The sequence below is a fragment of the Truncatella angustata genome (genome assembly GCF_020726525.1).
Source record: "Truncatella angustata strain MPI-SDFR-AT-0073 chromosome Unknown BKA67scaffold_8, whole genome shotgun sequence".
NCBI classification, from domain to species: domain Eukaryota; kingdom Fungi; phylum Ascomycota; class Sordariomycetes; order Amphisphaeriales; family Sporocadaceae; genus Truncatella; species Truncatella angustata.
Window position 1 is genome coordinate 830,988 of NW_025763388.1, and position 14,248 is coordinate 845,235.

The 14,248-nt window shown below is 47.4% G+C and overlaps 5 protein-coding genes across 5 annotated transcripts; 2 read left to right on the forward strand and 3 right to left on the reverse strand.

Annotated features, from left to right (window-relative positions):
• Positions 1-737: 737 nt before the first annotated feature.
• BKA67DRAFT_662344 (uncharacterized protein) lies at positions 738-1,112 on the reverse strand (the record flags this gene model as incomplete). The annotated part of the gene is made up of 3 exons (XM_046107980.1): positions 738-883; positions 943-1,002; positions 1,052-1,112. The coding sequence occupies 3 exons, from the start codon at positions 1,110-1,112 to the stop codon at positions 738-740; spliced, it is 267 nt and encodes an 88-aa protein (XP_045954076.1).
• Positions 1,113-4,857: 3,745 nt separating this feature from the next.
• BKA67DRAFT_524384 (2-nitropropane dioxygenase-like protein) lies at positions 4,858-5,975 on the forward strand (the record flags this gene model as incomplete). The annotated part of the gene is made up of 3 exons (XM_046098565.1): positions 4,858-5,306; positions 5,377-5,782; positions 5,838-5,975. The coding sequence occupies 3 exons, from the start codon at positions 4,858-4,860 to the stop codon at positions 5,973-5,975; spliced, it is 993 nt and encodes a 330-aa protein (XP_045954077.1).
• A 1,644-nt stretch (positions 5,976-7,619) lies between these two features.
• On the reverse strand, positions 7,620-8,200 carry BKA67DRAFT_391449 (uncharacterized protein). Its single transcript, XM_046096621.1, has one exon. It carries the CDS (start codon positions 8,117-8,119, stop codon positions 7,826-7,828), a length of 294 nt encoding a protein of 97 aa, XP_045954078.1. The 5' UTR covers positions 8,120-8,200; the 3' UTR covers positions 7,620-7,825.
• Positions 8,201-8,223: 23 nt separating this feature from the next.
• BKA67DRAFT_594586 (uncharacterized protein) lies at positions 8,224-12,392 on the reverse strand (the record flags this gene model as incomplete). The annotated part of the gene is made up of 10 exons (XM_046105063.1): positions 8,224-8,451; positions 8,499-8,756; positions 8,817-8,938; positions 8,988-9,216; positions 9,278-9,449; positions 9,545-9,863; positions 10,391-10,486; positions 10,684-11,329; positions 11,394-12,163; positions 12,206-12,392. The coding sequence occupies 10 exons, from the start codon at positions 12,390-12,392 to the stop codon at positions 8,224-8,226; spliced, it is 3,027 nt and encodes a 1,008-aa protein (XP_045954079.1).
• A 347-nt stretch (positions 12,393-12,739) lies between these two features.
• On the forward strand, positions 12,740-13,885 carry BKA67DRAFT_577891 (nuclear transport factor 2). The gene is made up of 6 exons (XM_046103663.1): positions 12,740-12,934; positions 13,033-13,050; positions 13,131-13,195; positions 13,251-13,322; positions 13,379-13,477; positions 13,531-13,885. The coding sequence occupies exons 1-6, from the start codon at positions 12,925-12,927 to the stop codon at positions 13,636-13,638; spliced, it is 372 nt and encodes a 123-aa protein (XP_045954080.1). The 5' UTR covers positions 12,740-12,924; the 3' UTR covers positions 13,639-13,885.
• The last annotated feature ends 363 nt before the right edge of the window (positions 13,886-14,248 follow it).

Consider the following 14,248-nt stretch of genomic DNA (forward strand, 5'->3'; position numbering starts at 1 on the left):
CCACAAAAAGAAAGCAAAACTTCCAAGACCTGGTATACTCTACAATGATGACTGATAGCATGCCAACTTCGTCTCCTTCGTAAGATATGTCTCTTCCTGCCCATGGTCACACAACGTGCGCTCGCCTTCCCCACCCTCGATTCGAATCCACTCTGCTCCAGTCAAGTAGCGGATGACCTTGCATCACAGGGACACTCTTGTGTTTGTTCTGATTCGCGAAAGAGCTCTTCCGATGGTTTCTTGAAGCCTCCCGCACCTCAAACGGAATTCCAAACTGGCGTTGCATATGCCGACGAGACCAAAAGAAATCTTCAGTTTTCGGATCGCCGGTCTCCTTGTTCTTCAAGTTCCACCCACATGACATACCCATGAGAATCAATCTACTTCCGAAACAACCGATCACCTAGTGTGGGATTCCAGCCAGCTCCAACAAAGGCCCTAACATTCCGTGCCAAAGAATCTGAGAATCTGCGTATCAGATGAACTGTAAATCTTGAAGACCATTCCAAGAAAAAGAAATAGAGTATGAAGCCCTTGAGATTCCCATGCGTCGAGCCAGAGGAATTTGTGCTTTGTTCCTGGCGCTGTGTCTGTTCTCGCCTGGGCCGTGAGGCTACTGATCCTTTTCCAACGCCGCATATACGTAATTACAACCCAACAAAATGAGATGAAAATGGTAAGTGAAAGATCTTTGGGAAACTGAGCAGCAACACCAGCATTTTCCTTCCGACAATCCTCTAATAGCCGGAATTGCCCAGCCAGGCAATGGCGGCTTCGGCTGCATCTTCCTTGGCGTTGTTGAGGTTTCTTCCATCGTACCAAAACTTGGCTTTGACGGGTGCTCCTGCGACCTTAACGATACAGGACCAGGCTGTGCGACCTCCTGGAGATATCATGTTTAGTTTCGGTCCTAACCAGAAATCCCCCAGAAGTAGAGCTTACCTCGCCTATCTGATACGATCTGAAAGTCAGGCATGGCCCAACCATACTCGTGACACTTCTCTGTAGACAACATAAGTACAGAGAAAGAACACTGCTAGAAGATACGAACCGTGGAGATGGTCCTGCCATGGAGAAGGAGCCGCTGGTGGTTGAGATGTTGCGGATGGCATGATCTCAAATGAGTTACTCAAGTCGACGCCTGGTAACGGTGGGTGTCTATGGGTTGCTATGCGTTCGATCAGATTTGATGAAGAGGAAGAGATGCGTAATCAAGCGGGAAAGTAGGAAGAAGATGGTATTGAATGGGGTTTTAAACTTGATCGCTATGTGTCTTCAACCACAACAGTCAGAGCACAAGTTATGATGTGGCTCTTACAGCGTGATCGGCTCTTCGTACGATGTTTGCACGTTGATGTGAGACGGCAGTGATAAACACTTCTTTTTTTTTTTTTGTATCGGGAGGCGGCCTGATGCATCACGGAAGGGGGAGATGATGTCTATTTCTAACTCACTGGTACGGTACATATCGAGGTTTCCATCTTAAGACAGCAATCCGTCGGAATAGGACGTGGTCTCTTGTCATAATTTGCTTTTCTCTTGAGTTGAGGTAATCCCTGCAGGGACTATGTAGTGTTTCAAGCGGGAGAAAAAAACCATTAGACCAGGAAAGGAAGTGGCATAGGTAACCGGTACGCTGTACCTACTCAGACTAGGCAGGTTTGTTTGCACGTTGTCATATCGTACTCCACTGCTGGAATATTTCAGCCGCGCCGAGTAATGCCTATCGGGGCATCGCGTCGAGTACAATGTGATCTGGCATGGCAAGCGAGAGCAGATTATTGCAGAATATGATAATCCTCAAGCTGTTGGATTTAAGACAGGCATGGCCTTGCGAACTCGCACAGCCTTCGGTGGAACAATGCTTTGACCGTGGTACAGACCGGCCGGAGAATTTCCTTGTTGTACCATGCACAAGTTGTGTACTCGAGCGCTTCCTGCGGCTTCGATCTGGAGTGCGCGCAAGATCCTTTGATTCAATGTTCGTAGACTCGTTGCAGAGTTGCTGTGCCCAATGAACTTGGCGCTTTGCCGTCCATCCACTTTAGTAACAGGCATTAGGTCGAATCTGTTGGCCCCTTGGCGTCATCGTGCGTGCCCTTCAGACCCAACGGTATGGAAAAGGGCCGCCACGAATTGACTGGGGATATCAGTCGCCAAAGGGATCAGCAAAACAGAAGCACAAAGCTACAGTACTCACATCTTTGTCCCTGTTGGTGACCGGGCGTTGTCTTTGCAGAGTGCATGGACTGCGGCACCCACAGGGTTGTACTACGAGCTCAACGTACGGCTGGCATGTATGTGGTCATGCGTGAGTACACATTTGGGGGTTTTCTCAGAGTACACGACTTTACTGTCAGCCTCTTGAGTTTGCTTTTTGGCTTGCTCATCCAATGCATCAAACGTGCATCAAAGGCAAGCAAGGTTTCAGGGGTCCTCACGCATGCGTACCGAGATGTAGGATGATCAAGCCAATGATACGGTAACAGGGAAGCGAGTACAGTATTGATCGTGCAGGGCGTTAGATTGGGCTCGGTAAAAACCTAACATGCAAGCAAGATTTGATCTGCTTACCGAATCATATAATGGTCACAAATCGTTGGCATGAACAGGTGCCAAGTTGCGGGTGGGATGTGTATTCTCTGGTGGAAGAGCCCCTCACTAACAGGCTCTAAGGTTAGTACCTACAGTACCTACCTAATCAGAAGGGGACTCGCACAGTTAGGGGCTAGGTTAGTAACTAACGATTGCTTCAACGATTGCGTCTCGCCCTTGCGGGAAATGGCAGGTTCACCTGGTCGGAATATTGCTTTTCAAAACGGTGAAGATTCTACTCTTTTAGCGAAATGTGTTGTTCAACGAAGATGATTTTCAGTAATCACATGATTGATATAACAAAACAAACCTACTGGAGCCTAATAAGTGACTATTCGTTGAAACTGGCGTGATTCTGTTTGGAATTAATTGGCCCTGTAATCTGTAGTTCCTCTGAGGCCTGAACAAATCGTTCTCCATTGCTGCAGGTTAGAAATATCCTACCGTTATACTACAACCAAGCTGGCAATCTACAGAAGACGATATGCTCCCACTCCCGCTGTCGCGGCTCGGTTCTCGGATGAGTAGTGCCACTTTGGACGCAACCTGTTGCACATATCGGAGAAATTTGATGATCGTTGTACCAAGTGCCGCGATTTCTAGCATAACGCGCCGGTCAAAGAAGAAGAAAAAAGCAACCTCTTCCAGGACCTATTCCGGGGCAGAGGCTTCCATCAGTATATTCTGTACAGTCCTCAAACCAAAGCATAAACCATGAGCTCGAATAGTCTCAGATGTGGAGTATATGCAGAACCTGGCGGCGATCCAAATCGAATGGGTCCGCAGTCAGATAAGCGTGAGCAAACACTCTGTGAAGCATTGGACTATGTAACTGCGTACATTGGTAGCTAAAAGCTGAAGAAATTTGACAAATCCTCTGATAGTGGATGGCAATAGGACGACGGCCACGTCGTCCCGCTGTGCCGTTGAGATCGTCTGATTGTGGAGCACTTGGAGGGGGCTATTGAAATCGTACCTCTCAGCTTGACAATACTGGCAGAGTATGAGCGCGATGTGAAAGTAAGACCAGCTTCATGTAGGCTATTGCACAGTATGAGCTTGCTGCGTTGCAAAGCCAGCATTTAGTCTCCACTTCATGTTGCTTCTCACTTCCAACCGAAATCTCTTCAAGTATACTGTGTGAAAATTTGATCTGTGCCTCACATCTGCACACCTCGTCCCTAATCACTCCCTGATCATCTGTTCTGTGTCAACCTTTCTATTGGGGCAAGCATGGTTTTCTCCTGTGCCTAGCCAGATGTGCGGCAGTGATACCATTCTCAGATGATCCTTTACAACTCGCGGAAGTGATGAAACGGATGAGAAGCATAGGACCGAGTCGACAACAACAACAATAGCCGTTCCGTTGGGACCACTGGGAGTGGGTAACTAACTTTACAGCCACCAAAGCTTGGAGGGCAGCGTCAACCGCAAAGCAAGACGCTCACATGATGAACAGAAATCTAACGTTAGGATACCGACAGGATGTTGCGCATCGTGGTTGGTATTATGTCGTTATTCGGGTTCCCACCGCCAGGTCACACGACTCATCGTTCCATAATGAATAAAGCTGCTCGAAGAGCCTCGTCACCCGTCATTTGCTACGCATCACCTTCTTCAGGCCGAGCATGTTCGCCCAATCTGTCCCCACAGAGAGATGTAACGCCGGACGATTGCAGACGTAAGCCAGAGATGAGTGTACGTTTTCTTTGCGACTCTTCCGATGCGCGGCTCTAGGTATTTTCTACATCTTCGTGTCGTACATTGATGGGCATGACAGAACACATGGACGGCCAGCACCGCAATCTAAGCGAGACGCTTGCGCTACTACTAACAATGCTTTCAATGTCTCGAAGTTCAGACTCATTTGTCCGCGTTTCCTTGGCATGTCACATGGGGACTCAAGGTGACGTGCTAGTTACTAGACTACGGTTAAGAGCATACTAACGTGCCCCTGTATGCCGATGCGGCGTTGCCCCAGACTCCAGGAATCTGGCCGTAGCCGAATGTGGAGTAAATACCTCGGCATCTTTTGATCACGTCTCATCAACACCCGGTGACTGTTTAGTTGAACACAACTTCAACTTTTTTTTTTTTCAACAGTCTTGTTTAAAGAGAGAGTCATTGAAAAATTATTTCGGCGTCTTTATTTCTTGAGTCTTGCATACTTGATAGAATAAATAGGTGCTGCCAGACAGAGCTGAACTCGTTGCCAAAGTCACTACGCCTAGTTTGAGAAAGCTGCTAGCTGACAAAACTACAATGCCATTCGACACAAAGCTTACTCGTGCTCTGGGCATCAGGATCCCCATCGTCCAGGGTGGTATGCAGTATGTTGGATACGCTGAAATGGCCTCTGCCGTGTCCAACGCGGGTGGGCTGGGTTTACTCACTGCGCTGACCCAACCAACACCGGAGGATCTGAGGAAGGAAATCCAACGTACCAGGACCATGACCAAGTACCCATTCGGTGTCAATATTACGTTACTACCGTCTTTGAACCCGCCCGACTATGGCGCCTACGCTCAGATAGTTATTGAAGAGGGTGTGAAGGTTGTCGAAACGGCCGGAAACAGCCCCGGGCCGGTCATTAAGCAGCTCAAAGCTGCGGGTATCATTATCTTGCACAAGTGTACCACCATCAAGCACGCACAGAGCGCCATCAAGCTCGGCGTTGATTTTCTGTCGATAGACGGCTTCGAGTGTGCTGGGTGAGTCACGAATCAAATAGCCTCGTACACGGGTTTTCTTGCACGACATCGGCTGACCTCTACATTATAGACACGTGGGCGAGTCAGACATCACCAATTTCATCTTGCTCAGCCGCGCACGTCAGTCGCTTGAGGTACCATTTATCGCTTCTGGCGGATTCGCTGACGGCCAAGGTCTGGCTGCCGCTCTGTGCCTCGGTGCCGAGGGGATCAACATGGGGACTCGTTTCATGTGTACCGTCGAGGCCCCGATCCATCAGAACATCAAGGAGGAGATTGTCAAAGCCTCTGAGACTGATACGGCCTTGGTCATGAGGCGATGGACTAACACCACCAGATTATACAAGAACAAGGTCACCGAACAAGCCTTAAAAGTGGAAAGAGAAAGCAAGAGCGATAAATTTGACGAGATGGCACCCCTCGTCAGCGGCAAACGAGGCCGGGAAGTATTTATCAACGGTGACCCCGAATACGGTGTAAGTTGTTTTCAGAGGCAGGTCTCATCCATACCTTGGCTAATCATATGTACAGGTCTGGACCGCTGGCCAAGTCATTGGCCTCATTCATGACATTCCCACCTGCGAGGTACTCATGACGCGGATCGAGAAGGACGCAGAGGAGACGCTTACTTCGAAGCTGAAGTTGGTTGCAGCTAAGCCTAAGCTGTGAACAATCAATACTTTAATAGGACTGTGTTTGAGCCCCTTTCGGCATTGGTGAAGAATTAGCATGTGTTCAACATATATATTACTAGCTCACTACGAACCCGGGAATAAAAATATAATCTCTTTCGCCTTGAATGGCAGTGAGATAATGAAAGGATACCTCGAAGTTCTGTTTCCGCTTTACCTGTAACGTACATTTGTTACACATAATTACAACCGGTTCAAGTTTCAAGTACTTACTGACGTGGCTTCCCTAGAGTCCTTCATAAAAGCATAGAGAAAGTGAGATCGGCATTGACGGTCGGTGACGTCCCATACCCTGGTCTTTGGCAGGATTTACTTCCATGTCAACTTCACTATTGCAAAACAACAAAACATATTCGAAGTTGTATTTGCGTTCTTGTGGCTTGGGTGAGTCAATTCAAAGCCTTCAAATGGCCCTACAGCGTTGATCGGCAAGAGTATTACCGGATAGGGGCATATTCTAGGTGCACGGGCATTCTCAATCGCTCTGGTCAACCAATCTTTCAGCCCCATTGGTTGCTTGTTATTTTTGAGTTCAATATTTCAGGTGATCACCATTCCAGAATGTCATATTTTACCTGCTTTCTGAGTTCACAATGACGAGTTTGCCCCACTGAAAGTTTCGTTCTTGCAATTATTGGATATTACGACACATATACTACTTGTTTCATATAGGATCATGCAACCGGGGTATCTAGCACTACTTCATGTATACCCTCCGGTCGCTAATTGCAACTGATCAACACCATGGAAGCTCGCTCGGGTGCGGCTTTGCCGATGATCCTTGCCTTCCAAGATATGCCAACAATGAAGTCACAATGACGACAAGCACGCTCACTATGTACTCCCGAACAACTACCCTCGACAAGCTGAAATCAGGGGAATCCCGGCCAACGCTCAAGCTATACAATGCCAATATTAATGTTATCTAGCCTTACTGCTCGAACTTCACCCACATGTAGATGTAGACCCAAGCAAGACAAAAACTAAAAACTCTTGGGTCACGGCAAGTATTATCGGCATCCAAAAATTGTCTTCTTGAGCAATGAGAAAAGGAATGCACAGTAAACATGAAGTGGTGGCGTCGCTTAGATCTTACTATCTAGTGTCACCAGAATAATCGACCCATGGTTGTCATGTATAGTATGCTACGGTTAGTAAGGTTTCGTTTCGAATTTTAAGATCACCTACCTGAACAGCCTACTAGATCCCAGTGATTCATCGTCTTTACCTCCATTTTATGATAGTGGGAAGCACATAGATATCGGTTGGTGGCGCCAAATCTTACGCCCACTGCTTGACGGGACCTTCTGGCACGAGCCGTTCCTCAGTGGGAGCTCTAGACTATTACGATGCGACCTGACCGCCAACAGGCATTCGCCTGAATTGACTCCACAAATACGAGATCTGGGAAACATCCTCACGACATGTTTGTATACTATCTGTCATGTATATAGTGTAGCGAGTGACTTGAGCATACCAAGTCTACATAGCTTCGAAGGACAGGCATATCCATGGGAGATAGCTGGCTCGGCACGTTCCGTTACCTCAGGGGTTACCCGTGCTAGGGAAGCTATCATTCTTTTCCTTTTCCCCCTGCGCTTGGAAGGATTCTAAGGTCGACCCTTCAGCTGATACATACTTCGTTGTTGACCAATCAGTTTAATGGTTCGAACGCAACCACCATGGTCTTTGCTGGCATCATGCGATGTTCTCGAGTTTTTTTTTGAGTCGATATATGCTTGCACTGACATCAAATATCGGCTTTGATGTAAATCAATCTTCCAAGATCCACGGTCGATCATGTGGAGCCCCTAGCAAAAAAACACTTTAGCTACAACAAAACCCGGTGATGTACCACTTCTTGAGTAGCCATGGCCATTGGAACAACCATAGCAAGATGTAATGTACTGTGTAGAGGTATACGAGGCCAATATTTTGAAGATGACTTACCAGCACCCTTGCCAGACCAAAAGAATACACCCAGAAACGAATGAGCAACTTGAAACTCTTGCCTGTTTGGGAGAGTACATAAATAATCACAAGGTCCAGCTCACCGATCACACTGATAGCCTTTGTTTTCTCTGCATTACAAACTTCCAATTCGCTGAACAACAATCCCATTGGTATGATACCGCTCAAGGGATAACCCAATCATCATTTTGAAGTCCAGCATCAAACCTATACTTAGTCAGTACATACTAGTTCCGCTCGATACTTCGCAGAACTTACCCTTGCTCTCCTACAATAACTTTGGTATACTTTTCTAACTCCTTCAGCTGCTCAACACAGCCTGTCAAGCTCTCATTGTAGGAATAGCTGTATATCTGTGCCCACTTCTCAGCTTCCGTCTTCACAATTGCCGAGTACTTCCCGCTTGCCGCTAGCTCGGCTTCAAGCACCTTCGTTTGGTCTAGAAGTTCCTTGCGTGCAGCAGCCGCGTTAGGTAGATATTTCTGCAGGTTATTAGTAAAGGAAAATACGGACGCCGACCGCTACTTACCGGCACTTTCCTGTCAGCCCTGAGGGCTCCAGATAGGACATATAGGTTAGTCATTACAGTAGCAATAGCATCTCTACGATAACCTAAGAGCCGAGCTGCAGCTTCTGGGTTGTCTCGGACGAAGTGCGGATGATAAAAGAGCGAAGACTGGCGTAATGCAACAACATATTCGAAAAATCGCTCGCAAGCGTCGATCAATGCTGAGTACGGTAAAGGATCGTAGGGTGATCTCAGGCGAATCTCGTGTCTCGTTAGTCCCTATTTGTAAGTCAGTTATGCGATACTTCTAATATCCCCTCTCTGTGAAGCATCACGGACCAGCAGTTGCCGTAGCCTCACGAATCCTTCTCGGAGGCGGCCTTCCAAGATCTCAGACGCCTCAATGTCCGCCTTGGTTGGCTCGTGGCCTTCTTCATAATAAACATATTTGGACACAATAGCTTAATGCGGTCAGCAAATCGACTGTGGATGTTTTCATAATCCGCTTACCTCTGTAAATGATACTGCAGTAAAATAGCATCATTGATATAGCCTTGCGAAGATCGTGACGTGCTACAAACGGCCAAATGATCCAGTTCACAACTATCGAGGCGATAACGCCGACAGCAATCGCTCCTCCTCGCGTAGCGGCTATGACCAATGGAGATTGATCGCCCTCGTGGGTGTATTCTGTAAGCGATACGACGGTAAACGCGATGCAGCCCACCAAACCTGATCTCTAGTGCAAGTTAGCTTTTTAGCACCTACACACAACTCCGTACAATTGTTGAGTCACGTACAGGATGAGTGCTCTGAGTAAATCTGTAGATCATGGGCACCATAAAGATCAGAGCAAATACAGCCGTTACGTATGGATTGCCGTTCCCAGAGACGAATGACAAGCCACCCCAGACAGCTCCAAGCACTGCGCATAGAACTCTAGTGAACAAATCTTGGACGTTTCCTCCAACACTGCGACATGTTAGTTGGCAATTCGTTATTTGAGTCTTCAAGACTTGGAAGCATACCGAGGGGCCATGATCAGCCATGCCATCACAACGGCCCACCATGCCTCGTAGTAATTCCACCAGCTATTGCTTTGTGCCAGCCACGCTGGTATGGCAAGGATAGATGTCACAGCAGTTGTTTTAAGGCCAAAGCGTGTTTCAAAGCCTTGAGCTCGATGCATGGCCGACCATACGGATTTTCTTAGACGGACTGCTCTACTCGGTGTCTCATCCTCAATCTCAGTCGCAGTCATTGTGGAAGTCATCTTCTCCAGCTTATTTGCATGCTTATCTTCCCTTCTGGAGAGCGGCTCATACTCCTTCGATGTGATTCTTTCCATCAGTTCTGCTATCTCATTGAAACTTCTGAAGTAAGAACCTAGGTTTTGACATGTCAGCATCCGTGATTACTAGACATCGCAACAAGCAGATGTAATATTCGACTGGCTAGTTAAACTGACGAGCAATATACACAATAGTTGGCTCACATCCAATTCTATAATTTTGGAGATGATCGGCTGCTTACTGCCATAACGGAATAGGGAACAAGTACAACAAGCCGCTGGGGATGCATTGATGGTATAGAGTTGTCGACACGAACCTCACTGGCACATCGACATATGACTTTCTGGTTATGTAGGTAACTACAAGATTCAAGGTGACTACACCATTCTTGTGTACACTACTTGGCCGCCACTAGACAAGAGAAAATGGATAGATGATAGTGGTTTCTTTATTAGAAGAGAAAAACGATTTAAAAAATTTCTGGGGGGGGGGGGAGGGGATAACAACATTAAAATGTTGCACATTGACGTTGAGAATAGATAGGGAAGGGAGGATAGACATGGCATAGAGTAGGAATTCAGTCGCTTGAACAAAACACTTAGAAACAAGCTGAGTACGTACCTGCTGTTAGACCACCTCTGTCGTGACGAACTTGTGCATTTGTGCGGTACAAAGATTTCCAGAATGGGTAGTCAGACGGATAGAATTTAGGACGTTCTGGTTTTTGTTGTTGCACTACAGTATTCGAAATCAGTGGTTACTTCGTTGTGGTCAGTTGGGGGGGGGGGGGGGGGGGGGGGGGGTCTTCGGGAATATGGTGAAACAATCGCAAAGAGTTCAATGACCGTTAGATATCTATATAAGCTCTGTAGACATGGCGAATAGGACAGAAAACAAATTCAAAAACTGCTTACTTTGATTGACTTTCACAGCCAAAGCTTCAACCGCTGTTGCAGCCTGATGAACAGGTCGACAATAGGCAAACAACTTCACAATCTCAGGGTATTCAGCATACGCCGGAGGGAGCTTCTCGCTTGCCAAAACACTGTCTTGTGTCGTCATGAATGTGATGATCCGTCGGCGAAGTTTAACAAGGGACCCAGCAACATCGTCAGAAATGTTCCGAGGCGGCCCAAGGTATTGCCTGTGCCCGCACATGTCCATCAAGACGGCATCACAGCGTTGCAGAGTTACTCTCATTCCAGCGAAAAGTGACTCTGTGGGTTCTATCAGATTTTCTGCCACGAATCGGAGTAATTCTACCTCGTGAGCTGAAATATTAGCCCGATCTCGTTCGAAATCAACGACGAAATCTTCGACTCGTGCTTGCAAGTCTTCCGATGGAATGCTGCTAGTCTGCTCGAAAATATCAAAGAGCCGAGTATCGGACTTGAGGCTCAATAAGGCTCGAATAACTCCTTGCATCAGATTCCGCAATTGAAGTACATCCTTGGGATCGAAGAGTGTTATCGAAAAATCCAAGACCAAATCTCGATATGTTTGCGATAGATTGACGAAGCATTGAGCCAGTCTTCGACGGGCCAGCCGATCCATGGGAGTCTTAGTGGTTGCAGTCTATTAATGTCAGTGCAACTCTTGCAAGCAAAGTCTCCAAGTCACGTACCACCATGACAGAAAAGGCATTATGCAGGGAAACGGCCAGAGGACGTGCCCCTGCATCTGGAGCTATGAGTACACAAGGCAACAACGCGATCGCTTGTCCCAATGCCCAAGGAACTCCATACGTAAGTAGTTTTGACCATGACACCTTCGTCCCAGATACATCCGCTAAGCAGGTATAGCACACCGCGATGCCAGCACAAATAATCAGTTGATATGTTCTGATATAGTAAGAACGGATGCAAGCAATGACAAAAATGAAGAGGCACAAAAACACAGCCAGGATACCACCAAATCCCACACGGGCGTTAACAGAAACAGTGGAAAGCCAAAGACCGAATGCACCCCAGCCCAACCCTGACGCAGTTCCAATGATGGTAAGAATAGTGCCCTCTACCTGAGCGCCAACGGTTCTTCCTGAGTGGTTTAGGAGGGTCGATATGGCCATGATGTAATTGTGCGTGCCGAGCCAGTTTCTCACAGATGGTATCAGACAGAGAATATATGCAACGAAGAAGCCAAGGGATGACTTCAGGAGCTTAATACCGGCTCGAGTCTTGGTGACCCTACTTAGAACACTCTTAACTTCGTGCCATTGTTTAGGGAAGAAATTTGTTAATGATAACGGGTCCTGCTTGCGAAATGCATAGGGCAAGGTGAGCTTGGCGTGCCACATGAGATCGTCAATGTCCACTTCCTCAGGCGGATAGAAAACAGCATCAAAGAAACTGTCCCTCATTTCTGTTACGCCATAGGTGTTCAATGCCTCCCTGTCTTCTAGGTCCAAAGGATGTCTTTTGGGATCGGAACTTTCACTCTCATGGCCAGTTTTGAACAAGTTGTCTAGAGAAGCGACGGATGGCAGTCGATCTCTCGGGCTCCGACGTCGACGAGCACGAGAGCCGATGCCATCGTCGCTCAATATCTTCTTCGCCTCTGATCTACCAATATTGGCTGAACGGGCAGCTGGTCCCGTTTGCGCATGAGTGTAAGTGGCTGCCATTATCTAGCCAATGAGAAGGCCTGTCGCGTCTCATCTGGGAAGTAGTTTGTTTGCTTGGAATGTTTTAGATTCAGGATCAATTCTGGGCATAAAATTTGATCAACAATATGCAGGGGCGTGGCATTCGTGCCTGATTCAACAGAACCAATGGTGAATATTTTGTGGACTCACGATCTTTGACTCCTGCGTGCTCAGGTACACACCAGTTTTTGGCTGGGCATCCTCTTGTCTTTGGGCAGGCACGAGTCTGCACATTAAACTTACATAAGCTCGTCAGGTTATGTAGGTGCTTTGGCAATCAATCGATTTATGCCTTAAACGAGTTGATTACCCCGCCGCGCGCCCGTGCCCGGAACCTGTTCAAGAAATTGGGAGCCCCTCCAAAGCCGCAATAAACTCGTCGCACGTCAACATCAACAAACTTTTGATTTGTTTCTGAAAGCCACTACTTCTGTCATCATCCTACAGAATAAGCTCGACTACCACACCGAACCCCCCTGGTATATTCTCTATAGCCTTTCATACAGACAAGATGGCTACCAGTATGTCCCCTCCAAGCTTGGCGCATTGCTCTCCTTGCACCGTATCTTTTGCGGACAGAACATACTTTTTTATGGAGCGTCGGCTAACAATTTGGCAGACTTCGAGGAGGTCGCGAGTAAGTTACAATATAGATTCTTCCTCGACGAAACACGGTTATCGGGACTTGGAGCACGACTGATCATTCTCCGCCCCTAGACCAGTTCGTCACATTCTACTACAGCCAGTTCGACAGCGACCGAAAGCAGCTCTCTGCACTCTACGTAAGCCGACATACCAAAATACCGCATATGATGACGAGCTAAAAATTGGGAACAGCGTGAACAGTCTATGTTGACTTTCGAGTCTTCGGCTACACAGGGCGCCGCGGCCATTGTCGAGAAGCTTGCTGTGAGTATGCTTCGAAATGAAGAGGCTGGGAGCTGTGGCTGACATGATAACTTTAGGGCCTTCCATTTCAGCAAGTCAAGCACCAGGTTGCCACCATTGATGCCCAGCCCGGCCTTAACGGCGGTGTTTTCGTCCTGGTCACTGGACAGCTTCTGGTACGTTCAGGTAACACACGGTCTTCAGCACGGCATGCTAATCAAGAATACAGGTCGACGAGGAGCAGCGCCCGATGAGCTACACTCAAGCCTTCCAGCTCTTGCCCGAGGCCGGCTCTTTCTTCGTCTTCAACGACGTCTTCAAGCTGGTTTTCGCTTAATTTATCATGCTGAGGATTGCTGGATTAGAAGTTTCTATATATGATCACCTACAATGGGATGGTTGAATGAGCCAACAGTTGAAGATCAAAATTGCGTAGAAGAGATACACAGGATCACCACATGATACGAGATGGTCTATTGGATGACAAACCCATTTAGAGGGTACGTGCACCAACAGTTCCGGTCCAGGTAGCAGTGAAAAATGACGAATGATACGAACACAAGTACAGGTCAGAAGTTCAATTCTGGTGATTCTTTCGTCGAGCGAAGCCTTCTTTCCACTCACACTCTCAACTACTCGCGAGACAATGTCATGATGATAAGGTACTAAATGTCCCTGCCTAGCATAGCCTTATAGTACACGTACAACAAGACGTAATAGTGGCAGACGACTAGGCGGAGATATCACGGAAACCCAGGTATCCAGCACAGCGGAGCGCAGTCGACATGAGACTTGCCAATGGCATACAAATGTGGCTGCCTGAAACTGGAGAATGAAGGTGAGCGGTATGTGCAGGCCAGCGACGTGACCACAGAAAAGTATGGTGCAGTATATATTAGTATGGCCCAATCAACCACGTGCGTGTAATACATGTTCAAAATACATTA